General features: G+C 39.8%; 1 protein-coding gene across 1 annotated transcript in view; it reads right to left on the bottom strand.

Moving 5' to 3' along the window:
* FBXL17 (F-box and leucine rich repeat protein 17) overlaps positions 1 to 20,842 on the bottom strand; it is a 512,147-nt gene that overhangs the window by 473,835 nt on the left and 17,470 nt on the right. Inside the window, exon 3 of the mRNA XM_068979792.1 lies at positions 17,913 to 18,170. Coding sequence (XP_068835893.1) covers positions 17,913 to 18,170 — 258 coding nt within the window. The remainder of the gene's footprint in view (positions 1 to 17,912; positions 18,171 to 20,842) is intronic.

Here is a 20,842-nt window from a genome sequence, read left to right on the forward strand (position 1 = left end):
TTCTAGTAGTCATGTATGGATGTGAGAGTTGGACTGTGAAGAAAGCTGAGCACCGAAAACTTGATGCTTTTGAACTGTGGTGCTGGAAAAGACTCTTGAGAGTCCCTTGGACTGCAAGGAGATCCAACCAGTCCATCCTAAAGGAAATCAGTCCTGAATATTCATTGGAAGGACTGATGCTGAAGCTGAAACTCCAATACTTTGGCCACCTGATGCGAAGAACTAACTCATTGGAAAAGACCCTGATGCTGGGAGGGATTAGGGGCAGGAGGAGAAGGGGACGACAGAGGATGACATGGCTGGATGGCATCACCGATGCGATGGACATGAGTGTGGGTAAACTCCGGGAGTTGGTGATGGACAGGGAGGTGTTGGGAGCCAGCGTGAGGAACTCCGCCCATGGCAAAGGCCATGAGGAAGGAAGCTTGGCATACGCAAAGGCGTGATCAAGCCTCAGGAAACCCCCTGTTCCCGAGCATCTACCCTCAAAACCAGAGTACTTTACGGGGAGCTCTTCCCCATAACCATTTCTCTCAGAGAAGGAGTTAACTTGCAGCTCCAGTTAATAAAAATTCCTGGGCGTGACGAGAGTGTTTCAACTTACGAACTCTGGAGGTTCTCTGGCCTGCCTGATCAGGCTCGTCCGGCCGCATGTGATTGTTTACAGCCTCCCAACTGTGAGAGGCACGGGATGTTTTAAAACTTTCTAAATACAGACTCTTTTGAGAAGTTAGAAGATTATTAGTATAGCATTAGTAGGTTGATTAGGAATTATACTGGTGAAGGGTTTTTTCATTTGTCCTGCCAATAATTACTGCTAATTCCCTGCCCTGGGTGTGACAAGGATGTCTCAGGTCAAACCTCTCTGCTGACAGACTAGCTTGTGTGACAGCCTCTCAGCCATAAACAGCACAGAGAGTTTGGAGTATTAGCATAGGGCTTTTTTCATTGATGAGTCAATGATTGCCATCAGGCCTCCATATCCTTAGGCACCTGGGAGTATATTAATCAATGTATTTGGAATATAGAAAAGGAAATATAGTAGTTTTTGATGTTAGCAATACTAGACTTTTTGAGTTAATGAATCTTCTCTTTTGTTATAGATCACTGTACTTTGTTATAAATCACTATAAATCACTATGCTATGTAACTTTATCACTATCTTAAGACAAAATAGATCTTAAGGGGAACACTGCTGAAGGGTTTACATTTGTTGAGCCAATACTTGCTGCTAAATCTCCATATTCCTGTCCTTATAATGAATATAACTAGCATATAGGAGAAATAAGTATTAACCTTTAAGATTAATCATGTTAAACCTTAGGTTAAGTAAATTCCTTTCTTGATTGTAACTCACTACACCCTCACCCTATAGGAATGCAACTTTATTTGAAGGGTGGCGCCTGATTTAAGAAAAAATCACCCCTGGAAAAATAAGTTTCCTGGTTAACTGACCAGTATCAGAAAGGGCCATAAAATGTCAGCAGACCTCATGGCTAAAAGATGATGAAACTCATAAGACCTTTGTATAATTTTATATGAAGCACCTGATTGTGACAAGGGTGAGGTCTGCTGACCCCCGCGTGACTCTGTATTCATCCCTATGTATAACAAAAACAAACCTGAAAAATAAAGAAATCGGATCAGTTTCTGGAAAGACTGATTCCCCCGTGTCGTTTCTTTCTTGCTCCCCGTTTTCCTGGCTGAATTCCCATCTGAAATGTGGGTACTCACCAAGCCTGCTAATTCTGCCTGGGTTTCTGAGATCGGACCGGGGAGGCCTCAGTGCCTCCTCTCCTTTGGGAGAATGGAAAGACGCCTGTGGCCTACGTAGGTGGTGATTGATATTCCATGTAAACCAGTTGTTCAGCCTCTTTTCTCCACTAATTCTCCTACTACACTATCTGTTTCTAATCTCGCTCTATATCTGTAATTAAATAAGTTTTTTCCAGGATGCCGACTCCGTCCCCACCTTTGAATCACCCTGGATCCACCGGGGCTGGACCCCGGCAGGGAGGCCTGGTGTGCTGCGGTTGATGGGGGGGGTCGCAAAGAGTCAGACACAACTGAGCAACTGAACTGAACTTAATACTGCTGCAGTCTGGAAGAGATGTTTAAACCAATTACATGGTGTTTTGACCTTAGCAAGTAGCTCTGATGGCTTATCTATAAACAAGTGACTGTGATTTTCCATAGAGCAAACAGCCACATGGGCAGCATACATACATAAGAACCACTGTAATGGTCTCAGCTGATATTAGCAGCACGGGACCCTAATAACTTACTAGGGAAGAGCGTTTCAAGGGACAATCACCATCATTTAGTCTCACTGAAGAAACTGATGTTCTATTTTAGACAGCCTCACTAAACATACCAGGAAAGACCGCATCCATGTTGGTGTCTATCTGTACTAGTCACTGTTACCCCAAATAAATGTTCTAAAGTTCCAGAAATAAATTTAATCAAGAAGGTAAAAGATCTGTACTCTGAAAACTATAAAACAATGATGAAAGAAACTGAAGATGACACAAATAAATGGAAAGATAAACCATTCACGTGGACTAGAAGAATATTGTTAAAATGACTATACTAACCAAAGTAGTCTACGTATTCAGTGCAATACCAATGGTATTTTTCACAGAACTAAAACAAATAATCATAAAATTTATATGAAACCACAGAAGACTTCAAATAATCAAAACAATCCTTAGAAAAAAGAAAAAAGCAGGAAGCATCACACACTTGATTTCAAACTATACTACAAAGCTACAGTAATCAAAACAGTATGATACTGGCACAAAAGCAGGCACAGATCAACGGACAGAACAAGGAGCCCAGAAGTAAACATACACACACACATTCACACCCAGCCTGCCCTTCAGTGCTGTTTGCATCTGACACGCCAGGCACAATCTGAACTCTCATTCTTCACCAAGTAAATGTTCTTAGGTACCAAAGACACAGAACCCCAGTATGTCATTTAGGAGGCTATGAATCTCTATCAATTCAAGTCCAGTATCCGGTTCCCTAGGAAAGGTGCAAGTCGAATGAGCAGTCACAGAAACTCTCCTCCAACTCTCATGTGTCAAGGGCACCCATCAGTCAGCTCTGAAGGAAAGCATTTAATACAGAGGGTGTTGGCACTTAAATGAAGCCACCTATTCATCCATAGTTCACTTTAGCACATGACAGCAGTTAGAACTATAAACAGACTAAATCAATATAAACAGGATTATCCTTGACTTATTCTTTTCCTCTTTATAACAGTCATTTAAGATTCTTTTCCTCTTTATAATAGTCATTTAAGATTATTCACAGTTTTGCTCAAGAACCTTGGGTGTTAGTCACTCAGTCATGTCCAACTCTGTGATCCCATGGATGTAGCCCACCAGGCTCCTCTGTCCACGGAATTCTCCAGACAGGAATACTGGAGTGGGAAGCCATTACTTTCTCCAGGGGGGAGTCTTTTCAACTCAGGGATCAAACCCAGGTCTCCTGAATTGCAGGCAGATTCTTTACCTTCTGAGCACCAGGGAAGCCCTTAGAACTCCAAAGGTACTTTTCAAAATTTTCTCTAAAATACCTGGAGATGATTTTCCCTGAATCTCAAAATTTAACTAAAATTTTGCACACTACCCTTAAGAATTTACAAAAGAGAATATGTTTTAATGAGCTATTTGCTGTTACTGGGTCACATTTTTAATAAAACAAACGCCTTAGGAAGAGTATAATTCGACAAAGAATCGAGATAACTGAAACCACAACACAGACTGCACTGGGATGAAGTGAGATCAGGTTTCCAAGGTCACAGGAAGGGGTCAAAACCAGTAGTGAAAACATATTCTTAAAACATGAGGCATACTTTCAACAGAAGAGGGAATTTGTTCCTTCTTTCCATTACTGCTATCTCACCGCTGTCACTATTACACACAGACAAAAGAAAGCAGTGAAAAAAACCCAATCCATATCTCATAGTAACTTCACCCAACTACACTAAATATTAATGTTTATGAAATCATAAAAATAACAATTTCATAATTTGATTCAGTAGTTTCATCATTGGTAGTAGAGGAACACAAACAATGAGATATCAAAGAAAGCAAAGCAAATTTTTCAAACTGCCACTCATCTGACCCACTTTAAGGACTCAAATTTGAATCTTTTTCCTAGATTTATATTGTTTGACTTTACGAACAGTGAAAACATTATGCAAGTTATAAGCCAGACACAGAAGAGTTAGAAGTGTATGAGTCCACTTACATGAGGTAGCTAGAATAGGTCCTGAAAGTATACTAATTAGAAATCAGAATAGAGTCCATGATGGTTACACAATGTAGTGAACGTACGTAATGCCACTGAATTGCACGCTTAAAAGTTGTTAAAATGAAAAACTTGTTAAAATAGTAAATATTATGAAGAGTCTACCACAGTAAAAAAAACACCACCACCACATTGAAAAAACAAATGCCAGTAAAACTTGAGATTAAAAAAAATAATAAGTCAACAGGAAGTGATGTTTCTTTCCAAACCTGTTTTTTCTAATTATAATTATTTTAACATAATTACAGTAGATATTAAATAAACTGACTTAAATGAGAAAGAAAAAGAAAGCTCATGCTATAAAAAGTAGGTTGAATGTTCTACATTCAATCAGAACAAGCCATGAAAACATGCCAATAAATTAGTTTTCAGTAAGACACTATAAAATTATAAAATACTGGGAAAATCACAACCTCAAAGAAGCTGCACCCATATTCCTGTTCCACTTCAATTCTTAATAAAAACTGAAAGTCAGCAGTGCCACATCACTGTTATACTTCAAATAAAATCTATCCATCCATCACACACTCAGTCACGTCTGACTCTTTGCAACCCGATGGACTGCAGCCCACCAGCCTCCTCCGTCCATGAGATTCTCCAGGCAAGAATACTGGAGTGGGCTGCCATTTCCTCCTCCAGGGGATCTTCCCGACCCAGGAATCAAACCTGTGCCCCCAGCATTGCAGGCAAATTCTTTACCACTGAGCCGTGGGTAAATCTATATAAGTAAAATAAAGTAAAACTCTATCTCTAATTCAAGAAAAAGGCCTTGACTCTATATCAAAAGATTCACTAAATGAATCTACAATTATATAACACTTTTAATTTAAATGTTTATCACACATATTGATTTTGTGATTCTATCATTTAACTGAATTTCAGTTAACTGACCAACTTCCATTCTCAGGCCCGTTAGGTGAGAAGACTTACACTGAATTTTAACAATGCATACCTGTACCTCACTGGGTTGTGGAGTTCTTTTTTTAATAACACAATTAGAAATGCATATTGGCACACTGAAAAGCATATAAAAGTACTAAGTAAACATCTTATATATTATAATTACTATCAATGGGTAAAGAAGGAAGCTATTAGAACACTATTCACTAGGATTTATGAGAAGAAAAATTTTTATAAGTACTATAAATTCCCATGAAGAGGGCTTCTTGAATTATATGAAGCCTCAATACTCCCAGTTACAGAGGGAAAATATTTTCTATAGTCATTGAATTGTACATCCCAGCTTAAAATCCTATATATGGTCTCACATGACAAGATTCAGAAATCAAGCAAAACAGAAAGAGAATATTGGCTCCATAACTTCCCAACTATGTGAACATGGGTAAGTTATTTAACTTTCAAAAGATTCAATTTTTCATCCTGAAATACTTCAGGGCTACTGTGAAGCTTAAAGTGGATAACAAAATATGAAAGCACAAAATACAATGCCTGTCACATAAAAAGCACCCAAAATACATTTACTTCCCATTGTCAACTGTGATGCTAATTTAGAGACAGAATGCTTAAAACACTCTTAAAACTACTTAACTATAAAACATTTTGATAAAGAATGCTTCTCGAGATCTCTATTTTCTCACCCTCACTGTAAGTAACAATCATCATTACAGGGACAAAAAATGAGTGTTTGGCTTCCCAGGTGGCACCGGTTGGTAAAGAATCCACCTGCCAATGCAGGAGACACAGGTACCATTCCTGGGTCGGGGAGATCCCCTGGAGAAGGAGATGGCAACCCATTCCAGTATTCTTGCCTGGAAAACTCATGGGGAGAGGAGTCTGGCAGGCCACAGTCCGTGAGGTCACAAAGAGTCAGACACGATTAAGCAGGCATACAAGGATGCCATGTGCAGAGGGAAGGAAATGAGCTAAATGGGTTGAGTATGAACTCAAGGCACCTCTGGATATGAATGCCAGCCCTATCACTTACTACTTTATCTCAGATAAATTACTAATAGTCTCTCTGTAACAACTTACTCATCTATAAAAATGAAATAATACCAATCTCACAGAGTGGCAGTAAATCAAGAGAGAAATTAAATGTTATGAATATACAGTCAGAATATATGAACAGTGGCTGACACATGGCAGAGCGCCGAAGAACTGATGCTTTGGAACTGTGGTCCTGGAGAAGATTCTTGAGAGGCCCTTGGACTACCAGGATATCAAACTTGTGAATCCTAAGATAAATCGATCTTGAATATTCATTGGAAGGACTGATGCTGAAGCTGAAGCTCCAATATGCTGGCCACCGATGCGAAGAGCCCACGCACTGGAAAAGACCCTGATGCTGGAAAGACTGAGGGCAAGAGAAGGGAGCGACAGAGGATGAGATGGCTGGATGGCATCACCGACTCACTGGACATGATTCGGAGCAAACCCCGGGAGATGGTAAAGGACAGGGAGGCCTGGAGTGCCGCAGTCCATGGGGTCACAAAGAGTTGGACACAACTGAGTCACTGAACAGCAACATAGAGGTTACATACCTGCTCTTTATTTAACTGACTATCACTAGAGCATGTAGAGATAGATTAGATGAGACTGAGAGTTTCCTTTATCTCATAGAAATTCAGCATTTCTCTTTCCTTTATTGTGGTAAAATGTATGTAACATAAAGTCGCTCCTTTAACTACGTTTAGGCACACAATTCAGTGGCATTATTTCCATGGTGTTGTACAGCCATCCCCACTATTCCCAAAACTTTCTCATCCCCTCAGACAGAAACTGCCTACCCATTAAGCAACAAGTACCCATTCCCTGGGCTGCCCCAGCAGCTCAGTGGTAAAGAATCCACCTGTCATGCACTAGATGCAAGTTTGATCCCTGGGTCAGGAAGACTCCCTCGAGGAGGGCATGGCAGCCCACTCCAGTATCCTTGCCTGGAGAATTCCATGGACAGAGGAGCCTGGCAGGCCACAGTCCACGGGGTCACAGAGTCGGACACGACTGAAGCCAACTGAGCACCCATTCTCCACTTCCCCTACCCCATGAAACACTCTACCTGCATCTGTCTCTATGTATTTGCCTCTAGGAGGTAATTTATAGGGCTTCCCTGTTGGCTCAGCAGTAAAGAATCTGCCTGCAAAGCAGGAGACCCAGGAGACCCAGGTTCGATCCCTGAGTTGGGAAGATCCCATGGAGGAGGGCATGGCAACCCATTTCAGTACTCTGGCCTGGAGAATCCCAAAGACAGAGGAACCTGGCAGGCTACATAGGGTCACACAGTCAGACATGACTGAAGTGACTAAACGGGTAATTTATATAAGTAGAATCTTACAGTATTTGTTCTTTGTGTCCAGTCTATTTAACTTGGCATGTGTTTTCAAAGTTCACTCATACAGTAACAGGTACAGCATTTCATTCCATTAGAAGGCAATGGCACCCTACTCCAGTACTCTTGCCTGGAAAATCCCATGGACGGAGGAGCCTGAAAGGCTGTAGTCCATGGGGTCACTAAGGGTCGGACACAACTGAGCGACTTCACTTTCACTTTTCACTTTCATGCATTGGAGAAGGAAATGGCAACCCACTCCAGTGTTCTTACCTGGAGAATCCCAGGGACGGGGGAGCCTGGTGGGCTGCCATCTATGCGGTCACACAGAGTCGGACACGACTGAAGTGACTTAGCAGCAGCAGCGTAAGGCCTAATAGCATTTCATCACACATACATACATTTCATTCACTCATTCACCTCAATGGACACTTGGGTTGTTCCTACCCTCTGTCTATTGTGAATAATGACAAATGAAAACAAGTAAACAAGGATCTACTCCAGTCACTATGTATTTAGGGAAGAATTACTGGGTCATATGACCAACCTAGATAGCATATTGAAAAGCAGAGACATTACTTTGCCAACAAAGGTCCGTCTAGTCAAGGCTATGGTTTTTCCTGTGGTCATGTATGGATGTGAGAGTTGGACTGTGAAGAAAGCTGAGCACCAAAGAATTGATGCTTTTGAGCTGTGGTGTTGGAGAAGACTCTTGAGGGTCCCTTGGACTGCTAGGAGATCCAACCAGTCCATTCTAAAGGAGATCAGCCATGGGTGTTCTTTGGAAGGAATGATGCTAAAGCTGAAACTCCAGTACTTTGGCCACCTCATGCGAAGAGTTGACTCATTGGAAAAGACTCTGATGCTGGGAGGGATTGGGGGCAGGAGGAAAAGGGGACGACAGAGGATAAGATGGCTGGATGGCATCACAGACTCGATGGACGTGAGTCGAAGTGAACTCCGGGAGTTGGTGATGGACAGGGAGGCCTGGCGTGCTGCTATTCATGGGGTCGCAAAGAGTCAGACACGACTGAGCGACTGGACTGACTGAGTGACTGATGATAGTTCTACATTTAATCTTTTGATGAACCACCAAATTCTTCCACAGCACATGCAACACTGTTTCTGTTCCTGATCTTAGGGGAAAACTGTTTAGCTATTCACCATTGAGTATATCAGCTGCACTTCAGTCACATATCACCTTTATCATGTTGAGAAAGTACCTTTCTATTCCTATTTCATTGTGTGTTTTATCAAGGAAAGGGGTTTGACCACCAAATGCATTTTCTGTGCCAATTAAGATGATTATATGAGTGCCTCTTTCTTCATTCTGGTAACGCAGTGCATTACATTGACTGATTTTTGTATGTTGAGTCATCCTCCCATTCATGGGATAAATTATGCTCGGTCATAGTATATAATCCTTTTAACATGCTGTTTGCTGTATTTTGTTGAAGATTTCTGCATCTATAGCCATTAAACATATTAGTCTATAGTTGTCTTTTCTTGCAGTGTCTTTGCCTGGCTTTAGAATCAGGGTAATGCTGGCCTCACAGAAACTACCAAGTGTTGCTTTTTTTTAAATATTCTGAAAGAGTTTGAGGGACAGATTGGTATTATTCCTTCCTTACCTGTTAGACCAAATTTAACAGGGAAGTCATCTGATTCCAGACTTCACTTTGTTGAAAGGATTTTTACTTCTGATTCAATCTCCTTACTTGCTACAAATCTGCATTCAGATTTTCTGCTTATCTCTGCATCAGTGTTGTAGCTTGTACATTTCTAGGAGTTTACCCATTTCATCTAGGCTATCCAGTTTTTGTTGTATATAGTTGTTCATAATTTTCTTATATAATCCTTTTTATTTCTATAGTTAGTGGTAATGTCTGCTCTTAAATTTCCCATTTAGTAAGTTGAGTCTTCTTTTTTACTTAGTCAATCTAGTTAAAGGTTTGTCATTTTTGCTGGTATTTTCAAAGATACTGGTTTTGGTTTCATTGATTTTCTCTATAACTTTTCTGCTTTCTAGTTCATTTTTCTGTGCTCTGATCATCATTTCTTTCCTTCTGTTAGCTTTGGATTTAGTTTGGTCTTCTTTTGCAAGTTCCTCCAGGTATTAAATTACGCACTTCAGTATCCTTCCCAGGTTGGACAGAGGAGCTCAGTGGGAGTCCATGGGGTGGCAAAGGGCTGGACACAACTCAGCAACTGAGCAACCATGCCAAGTGTCCAATTAAGTTCTCCAGGTGTGCAGTTAAGTTACTTATTTCAGATTTTTCTTTTGTAAACATAAACTTTTACAACATAAATCTCTCTGAACACTATTTTTGTTGCCATAATTTTGGTATATTGTATTTTCATTTTCATTCAATATATTTTCCAATTTCCCTTGTGATTTCTTCACTGTCCCATTGGTTGTGTAGGAGAATATTATTTACCTTACAGACATTTGTGTATTTTTCAGTTTTCTTTCTGTTATTGATTCTTAAATTCACATCACTATGGTCAAAAAAGATTCTTGTATGGCTTCAATCTTGCCAAATTTATTAAAAGTTGTTTGTGACTGGAGATAAGGTCTAACTTTGAGACTATTTCACGCACACTCTTGCTGCTAAGTGCAGTCCACTGTCTGCATCCGTCAGCAGATACATGCTGTAACTGGTTCACAGCACTGTGCAAGCCCTCTGGTTTACTGCCGATCTTTTTCTGGTTGTTCTCTCCATTACTGAAAGCAGGGTATTAACATCTCCAACTATTAATGTGAAACTGTCTTTTCCTCCCTTAAAGTCTTTATATATTTAGGAGCATTTTCCCTTTATATATTTAGAAGCTGTGTTGTTTGGGTCATATGCTTGTAACTGATGTATCTTTCTGATGAATTGACATTTTTATCATTCTGTAATGACCTTCATTGCTTCCTGTAACCTTTTTACTTAAAATTTTTTTTCATAATAATACAGATCCTCAATTTACAATAGACTTAATTCCTGATAAACCTGTAAGTTGAAAATATCCTAAGTCAAAAATGCACTAATACACTAATCTACTGAACACCACAGGAGAGCCTAGCCTACCATAAACAGGCTCAGAAGACTTATATCAGCCTATAGTTGGGCAAAACCCCCTCACATGAAGCCTACTTTATAACAAAGCCTATAGTTGGGCAAAACCCCCTCACATGAAGCCTACTTTATAACAAACTGTTGAGCACTTTGTATAATTTCACCAAAAGTGAGAGAGAGAACCGCAGTACGGGTACAGAGTGGCTGTCGCTGTGACAGCTGTCTACCCTCGTGACTGTGTGCCTGACTGGGAGCCTCAGCCCACTGGCACCGCCCAGAAACCTGAGTGTCGTATCCCAGCAAAAGATGAAAGTTCAAAATCTGAAGTGCAGCGCCTATTGAACACCATCATAAAGTCAAAAAATTATTCAGGCAAAACACCATAAGTTGAGGAGCACTACAGCTTCCTTGGTTACTAGAGTTTGAGTGGAATAATTCTTTCCATTTTTGTTAACTTTCAACCTCATTGTGTCAATATCTAAAAGGGATGTTTTTTGGACTTTATATGCATGGTTGATTTTTTTTTTTATTCTGCCAATCTTTGCCCTTTAATTAGAGAACTTAATCCAATTATAATCAAAGTAAGTTCTGCAGTCATGAAATTAAAAGATGCCTGCTCCTTGCAAGGAAAGCTATGACAGACCTAGACAGCTTATTACAAAGCAGAGATATCACTTTGCCAACAAAGGTCCATATAGTCAAAGCTATGTTTTTTCCAGAAGTCATGTATGGATGTGAGAGCTGGACCATAAAGAAAGCTGATTATCCTAATTTTCCAAAGAAATTCTCTCCTTGGCTTTTTCCTCTCAGGCCTTGTGTGATCCAGTGCATGATTCAGCCATAATCTTCTGTCCCAACGACTGCAGATTTTTGTATTTGCTTACAATACCCACCCTGAATGTATTTTGAATTAGGTGAAACAAACATGAGCATCATACATGAGTCCTTTAAGAAGCTCCCAAGCGGGTCAGAACACACACACACAGTGGACTGTGAATAAAGTCTGCTCTGCTCCCTGTGGAACCAGGGACATGCACTGGGAGCTCAGGCTGCTTCTTCGGTGCTGCTGCCAAGCTGGGGAAGGCAGGAGGCGCGGACAAGCAAAGCGTCGCAGAGCTCTGTCGCTGTCTTTAAACTGCCTTTCCCTGCCAGCGTTCACTCTGCTGTCAAACACTGTTTTTCTGAATTCTGGCAAAGTTGGTTGTGATGATTTCTGTTTGTTTTCAAACGTTTCTGTGGAGGAATGGGGTTTGGGAGCTGTCCACTCCATCATTCTGCTGATCTTACTTTACATATTCATTTTTAAAGGCCTAAAAACCCGTAATAGAGCAAGACCCAAATTTACCAACACAACATCTATTATCTTGTACATTTTAATCTAGGAGATGCCTTCAGTGACTATTTCCAGAATTTCTACAGAGATCCATTAACTGGATTGAGGGGTTAAACTGTTGTAATCAAATACGAGCAGTCACATAAAATATTAACTTAATGAATACAATTTCTTAGATTTCTTTGAATACTTTCACTACTCTGCTGTCTCCTGTTTGCTGTGATGTGCTAGATGGGAGTAAAATACTAGAAAAACATACACAGCCTACTATTCTTAATTAAATAGCTCTTTTCCCCCCTAAATATGTGATTTTAGTTTTACAAGATACATATAAATAATAGAAATATGGCAATGATAATTTTAATAGAAATAAGAATATCAGGATTTCAAGGTGGTATTTCACAAAGAACAGAGAATACGGCAAAAAAAAAAAAAAAGCTTATCAGGTATTTCACCAAAAGTTTAAGAAATATTGTGAGGCGAATGCAATACTTAATATATTAAATTTTATACTCATTACAACTCCAAACTAAAATGATTTACATCATTGCTTTTATAAACTTAAGTCAAAAAAATACATTCAAACAGATGGAGAGATACACAGTTACTTGGATCAGAAGAACCAATATTGTGAAAATGACTATAGTGCCCAAAGCAATCTGCAGATTCAAGGCAATCCCTATCAAACTACCAATGGTATTTTTTCACAGAACCAGAAAAAAAATAATTTCACAATTTGTATAGAACACAAAAGACCCCTAATAGCCAAAACAATCTTGAGAAAGAAAACAGGAGCTGGAGGAATTAATCTTCCTGGCTTCCCACGTGGCTCAGTGGTAAAGAACCTGCCTGCCAATCCAGGAGACGCAAAAGACGCAGGTTTGATCTCTGGGTCCGGAAGATCTCCTAGAAAAGGAAATGGCAATCCACTCCAGCACTCCTGCCTAGAAAACTCCATGGACAGAGGGGCATGGCAGGCTACATTCCATGCGGTCACACAGAGCTGGACACGACTGACCACACAGCATGACTTCAGCTATACCTCAAAGATACAGTCATCTAGACAGTGCAGCACTGTCACAAAAACAGACACGAAGAGCAATGGGACAAGACAGAAAGCCCAGAGATAAGCTACACCCCCACGGGCACCTTACCTTTGACAAAGGAGGAATATACAATGGAGAATACAGTAAGAATATATAATGCAAGAATCTACAAAGGAGAAAAGACACCCTCTTCAATAAGTAGGGCTGGGAAAACTGGACACAGCATATAAAAAAATGAAATGAGAACAACTCCTAACACTATACACAAAAATAAACTCAAAATGGATTAAAGGCTTAAATATAAGTTCAGAAACTATAAGCTCTTAGAGGAAAACATAGGCAGTATACTGCTTGACATAAACCACAGCAAGATCCTCTATGACCCACCTCCTATTTATAGAAATAAAAACAAAAACAAACAAGTAGGATCTAATTAAACTTAAAAGCTTTTACAAAGCAAAGGAAACTATAAACAAGTTAAAAAAATAACCCTCAGGATGGGAGAAAATAACAGCAAATTAAACAACTGACAAAGGGTTAATCTCCAAAATTTACAAGCAGCTCAGGCAGCACTGGAAAAAACAAACAACCCAATCAAAAAGTGGGCAAAAAACCTAAACAGATGTTATTCAAAGACATACGGATAGCTAATAAACACATGAAAAGATGCTCAACATCACTCAGTATTAGAGAACTGCGAATCACAACTACAGTGAGGTATCACCTCACACAGGTCAGAATGGCCATCATCAGAAAATCTACAAACATAAATACTAAAGAGGGTGTGTGCTCTTGCATTGTTGGTGGGAATGCAAACTGATGGAGAAGAGTACGGAGATTCCTTAAAACACTAGGAATAAAACTACCATACGACCCAACAGTCCCACTACTGGGCACATACCCTGAGGAAACCATAACTGAGAGAGACACATGTACCCCAGTGTTCACTGCAGCGCTGTTTACAACAGCCAGGACATGGGAGCAACCCAGACGCCCACCAGCAGATGAATGCAGAACAGGCGGAGGCACAGACACACCTGGAATAGTGCTCAGCCACCAGGCTGGAGTCAGTTCGAATGAGGTGGATGAACCCAGAGCCAATTATACAGAGTGAAGCAAGTCAGAAAGAGAAAAACAGATGTCACAGATTAACACATATATATGGAATCTAGAGAGATGGTACTGATGACCCTAGTCGCAGGGCAGCGATGGAGGCAGACACGGAGAGCAGACTTGTGGACACAGCAGGGGAAAGGGCAGGTGTGAGGGCTTCAGAGAGAAGACGGGAACACATACCCTACCGTGTGTGAGACAGCCAGCCAGCGGAGGCTGATGTATCATGTAAGGAGCTCAAACTCGGTGTTTCACAGACAGCCCAGAGGCGTGGGACAGGGTGGGAGGCAGGTTCAAGACTGAGGGGACATATGTACATGTTGATGTATGGCAGAAACTAACATAATATTGTAAAGCAATTATCCTCTAATTAAAAATAATTTTTTTAAGAAACACATTCATATGGTATTTGCTAAAGTCAACTAAAATTACAGTAGTTATGATGAAAATATATTTTTAAAGATATTATCAATAAAATACATGTATACCATTCTAAAACATTTGTCAGTTTTTACTAACAGGAAAATATTCCTAAAACTTTTTAACTTGATCTGTAGAATAAACAGTTTAATTGCTATGTTTGTGAGTAGAAAAGAAAATACCAGGAAAATTCATCAATTATGAAAGTTCCATCCTAGGCCTTTGAAACTTTATTATACATTTTTAAGTTGTTAATTCACTAAAACGGTAATACACTCCACAGCAGAGCTTATCAAATACCAATGAGAAATTAATTTACTGAGGGAATCAAGATCAATATTTATTCAACATAATAGTATAGAACAGAAAATTGCTTCATGAAACTTTTACTTGTATTTTATGTATACATGAAAGCCATTCTCTACTATACTACTCCACAACACTATTTCATCAGAACAAAGAGGCTAAAAGGGGACATACACCCCCCACCATAGCACAGTCTTAAGCACAGGGAAGGATTTCTCACTGAACTACAGTGAGGTTCAGATGCAATTACTTTGAAAAATTACTTGGGATGAACAGAAACTCAGAGAACAGATTCATATACACAGCGGTGGGGGGTGGGGAGTGAGCAGGAGAGGCTGAGAGAATTGAGAGAGCAGTACTGAAATGCATACATTTATCACGTGTAAACAGACAGCTAATAGAAAGGTGCTGTATAACGCAGGGAGCTCAGCCCAGCACTCTGTGACAACCCAGAGGGGTGGGATGGGTTGGGAAGCGGGAGGGAGGTTCAAGACAGGGGGAACACATATGTATACCCATGGCTGATTCACACTGATGTACGGCAGAAACTAACGCAGCCCTGTAAAGCAATTATCTGCATACTAAAAATAATTTTTAAAAATATTAAAAATTGAAATACTGAAAATATTGAAAATATTGAAAATTGAAAATATTGATTTTTAAAAAAAGAAAAATATATAAATTTTTTTTAATTAGGATGAAAAAGATTTAAACTATTTTATTACTTTTATCAGGTTATTTCTTCATATATAACTAATTCATAATTCAGAAACCATAAAAATCTGAAGCAAACTTCTAATCTGTCATAAATTTTCAGGTTTCAAAACACATCACATTCTAGGAAAGATTTACATAATTAGTCTCAAAGCTATAAACATTAGATAAATTCATACCACTTAAGTAGCATATTAAATCTTGCTCCTTAAAGAACTCTTTAGTTTCCTTCTATTTCAACCATAAATATGACTTTACTCTACTGTAAGGTATGCACCATGGCACTCTGCTCAGCTGGCACCTATTTGTGTTACATCAGATTTAAATATATAACAAATTTAATCCATTTCTTAATAAATACACAGACTTTTTAAAATGTTTCACTGCAAAGTATAATTTGCTGAGAAATTTCTAATCACAAAAAAATCACATCATGTCTACAAAATTTATAGTTTACCCTAAAGATTATTTCAATAGACTTAACTGTGTAAAATGCTTTGCTAGTGAGTAATCCTGTAGATAGCAGAAACCGTTATTGCACAATTAGTCTTTGCAGACAAAATGAATGAATGAATGAATGAATTCGCTCAGTCGTGTCCGACTCTTTGCGACCCTGTGGACTGTAGCCCGCCAGGCTCCTCCGTCCATGGGATTCTCCAGACAAGAATACTAGAGTGGGTTCCCATTTCCTCCTCCAGGAGATCTTCCCGACCCAGGGTTCGAACCCGGGTCTCTGGCCTTGTAGGCAGACGCTTTACTGTCTGAGCCACCAGGGAATTGAAGCATTCGTAATGTGTAAATTGGATTGACAAACCCAGTACTATTTAGGACAGACTTTCCAAATTTCTTCTAGTACTGAGTTTTCAGTTAATCCATATATAATGTCTAAATTTAGGGATATACATGTTATTTCTGGTTTCATCTGAGATTAGACTTAAATCTAGGACTTCACTGATATTCTGCTTTTACTAGGAAGTACTGGGACTACATCTCAATTCTGAATTTAAAAAACTGTTCTGACAAAGTTCTTAAACGGAATTATTAATAATTGATTCTTTTTTTCAACAAATGCTTGCCAAGGGCACTGTGTGTAGAGTGGTAAATGTGCATAGCTTCTGCCCTCATGGAAAGGCTCCCTTATTTGAGGTCTAGGAGAGTACAGTCGATTGCCATGGAAAACCAGAAAGATAATAAGGCGGCAGGGCTTCAGGGAACCCAGGCTTTCAGTCCCAGGTCCACTGTCTGCCGAACATTAGCCAAGTTTCTTAATCTCTCTAAGACTTAATTTCTTCCTTTACAAAATGAAAATTAAACAAAAAGTTCAATATCAACAACTCCCACAAAGTTACTTCAAGGGCTAAATATAAAAACACAAAAAGTGACCAGTACATTAGTGGTAATATTACTAAATACTCAAAACATTCACAAATTCAGGGACTGGCACATAGAATCCATTCAATATTCACTCTGAGACAAGAAACTTTAAACACCATTTCCAAAGAAAGTGAATCAACTAGAAAATACACGATATTTAAACCCAACTACTGTGCCTAATATAGGCAGTTATCATCTTTTTCTTCATTTTATACTCCTTAAGGTGGAGTTGCATTTAAAAGATATTTTAAAATATGTCAGCATTTCACCTAGTAACATAAGAGAGGAATTAAAAGTTAATTTTTAAAAGCTCATGCTAACCCAAACTGCATACTGTTGTTACATAAAGCAAGTGAAAGTTGCTCAGTCGTGTCCGACTCTTGGTGACCCCATGGACTATACAGTCCATGGAATTCTACAGGCCTGAATACTGGAGCAGGTAGCTGTTCCCTTCTCCAGGGGATCTTCTCAACCCAGGGATCAAACCCAGGTCTCCCACATTGCAGGCGGATTCTTTACCAGCTGAGCCACAAGGGAAGCTCAAGAATACTGGAGTGGACAGGCTATCCCTTCTCCAGAGGATATTCCCGACCCAGGAACTGAACCACGGTCTCCTGCATTGCAGGTAGATTCTTTAACAACTGAGCTATCAGGGAAGCTCCTACATAAAGCAAAATTTAGTACAAAATTTAAGTAACAAAAGAATACAGAAATAAAATGGCTGGTCAAAAAAGTTCAAGCACTCATTAAAACACCCAAAGAAGTTAATTTGTCCATTACAGCCACAGCACTCTAGTTCATGAACCCAAATATTCATGGATACATAAAAAAATGACTTATTCTCTGAGTACTACTTTTAACATAAAAATCTTTCAAAGTGACACTGCAAAAAAACACATTAATACATGCAAAACCATCTTATAGATTCTAAAATTTACCTGTTTGAGTCCTTCATCAGTCAGTTTGTCCTGGTTGCCTACATGAACTTTCTGAAGTAAAGGACAGTGAGAGGCAACTGCAATAATAGAGGTGTCAGAAAGCTGTTTACACCTGTAAGCTGTATACCTAAGAAGTCCAGGACATTTAAATGCTAGAACACATACGCCAGTATCAGACATACTGCGACAATCAGAAATGTTGATTTCAATTATATTTTGACTTCTTGATGCAATTTTTTCCAATAATTCATCAGTGACCTATGAGAGGGGAAAAAAAAGCAATAAATTCAAAACTTTGCTAAAAATGGAAACTTACTTTCTATTCTTTCATTAATTTTTTTCTAATATATAACAATTAGATTACAGCATGAAAACCACAATCAAAAAGCTTCTTAATATTAAAGCATAATAATAACTGTCATATAATTTTAAAAATATATTTGGTCTTTTGTCTCCAGTTTCTAGAACAGAGCTCCTAAAGTTCTAGGAATTTCCTGAGTGATGGGAATGTCTTTTGTTTTCTTTAGTTAGCCCCTTGTGACCATGCCTGAGTTTACAGTAATGAAATGACCTAAGTTGGGGCCCCTAGAGAGCTTTAGGATGGGCGCTAGTCACAAGAAAGACCAGACACCATGTAATTAGAGTACGGAAACTTCCAGTCCCATCCTCTGAGTTTCTGGGAAGAGAGGACAGCCGAAGATAGGTGATAAAAACTCTTGAACAATGACATCTGGAGGGCTTCTGAGTTGGTGAATATTAAAGTGCTGTGAGGGTGATATGCCTTTAGAGGACATAGAAGCTCCATACCCTCTCCCTGAAATCTTGCCCCTGGCATCTTTTCCATTCGTTTGGTCTTGGGTTATATCCTCTACACTAAAAGAGTAAACATTAGTATTTTCCTGAGTTCTGATCACTCTAGCAAATTATCACCTTGAGCAGGGGACATGGGGAACTTCTAGTTTTAAAAATGGTCAGTCAGAAGTATAGGTGGCTCCAGACTTCCATGGTGGCTCAGATGGTAAAGCGTCTGCCTACAATGCGGGAGACCCAGGTTCGATCCCTGGGTCAAGAAGATCCTCTGGAGAAGGGGATGGCAACCCACTCCAGTACTCTTGCCTGGAAAATATCATGGACGGAGGAGTGTGGTAGGCTACAGTCCATGGGATCGCAAAGAGTCGGACACAACTGACTGACTTCACTTTCAGGACTTGTGGCAGGTACATTAAGCAGGGACAGGCATGGGACTAAGCCCGTAAACTGTAAGGTCTGCACTGACTCCAGGAGTTAGGGTCAGAATTGAACTGAATTGGTGAAAAAGTTGGCTTAAAGCTCAACATTCAGAAAACAAAGATCATGGCATCCGGTCTCACGCTTCATGGGAAATAGATGAGGAAACAGTGGAAACAGTGTCAGACTTTATTTTTGGGGGCTCCAAAATCACTGCAGATGGTGATTGCAGCCATGAAATTAAAAGACGCTTACTCATTGAAAGAAAAGTTATGGCCAACCTAGATAGCATATTCAAAAGCAGAGACATTACTTTGCCGACTAAGGTCCGTCTAGTCAAGGCTATGGTTTGTCCTATGGTCATGTATGGATGTGAGAGTTGGACTGTGAAGAAGGCTGAGCACTGAAGAATTGATGCTTTTGAACTGTGGTGTTGGGAAGACTCTTGAGAGTCCCTTGGACTGCAAGGAGATCCAACCAGTCCATTCTGAAGGAGATTAGCCCTGGGTGTTCTTTGGAAGGAATGATGCTAAAGCTGAAACTCCAGTACTTTGGCCACCTCATGCGAAGAGTTGACTCATTGGAAAAGACTCTGATGCTGGGAGGGATTGGGGGCAGGAGGAGAACGGGATGACCGAGGATGAGATGGTTGGATGGCATCACTGACTCGATGGACGTGAGTCTGAGTGAACTCCGGGAGTTGGTGATGAACAGGGAGGCCTGGTGTGCTGTGATTCATGGGGTCGCAAAGAGTCGGACACGACTGAGCGACTGAACTGGACTGAAAGTTAGAAAGGAAGAAGAAAACAATCGGGGCATGTTGAGGAGTACAAGCAGTAAGAACCAAGGCTGAAACCAGCTTTGTTTCTACTTGTCGGAAACAGTGTGCCTCTTTCTCTATTTTCTTTTCTTTTTTTTCAAACCTCCAAACCTAACTACCAGGAGAGGAGAAAAGCTATTAGTCTGAGTTTGTAACAAATAGCTGGGATATTCAAGACTAAGGAAGTTAAAACCCAATGGATCACTTCACATCACCGCTCTCTACACTCTCAGCCACAACTAAGTTCTCACCATTCCCCCAGGATACAAACTTCATGAACTCAGGCAGGTAAACACTGTATGACTGTCTTACCCTTACCAATAAGGCAGGGAAACAAAAAGGAAACTTAAAAACAAATGCTCAGGAAGTTGTTTTTTTTTTTTTTTTCAGGGAATGTGTTATAAACAGACACACAGGCCACCCGTGGTATGCTGGAGTTGGCTTGTACCAAATCAGGCAGTCTAGAGTATGTATCCCTTTCCACATCAGCGATAGCATCACATTCTGTGACATCACACTTTTAGCTTGAAATTGGTCATGGTGAGAGTATCTGTACCACAAAAACTGGAAAATGTAACAAATCGGGGCTTTTTCTTTGTTCATTTGTTTTTGGAAGCCAGCTGTTAAAACATTCACCAGTGCCTCCCTACTAACAAGATCATGGATGGTTTCGAGCAAGTGTAGTACTCCAATAAAATCATATTTTCAAGTACTGACAACCAAGGAAGAATTTAACAAGTCCAACCAACTGTCTGTAATAAGGCAATATAAAGTACTTTCTTTCTTAAATGACACCACCATATAAACATAATGGGCAGCTGGGCAAAGGGGAGGATTGGAAAACTCATCAAAGTGAAAATTAAAACAAAGTAAGTTATCTTAT

The sequence above is a fragment of the Capricornis sumatraensis genome, chromosome 9 (genome assembly GCF_032405125.1).
Source record: "Capricornis sumatraensis isolate serow.1 chromosome 9, serow.2, whole genome shotgun sequence".
Taxonomy (NCBI): domain Eukaryota; kingdom Metazoa; phylum Chordata; class Mammalia; order Artiodactyla; family Bovidae; genus Capricornis; species Capricornis sumatraensis.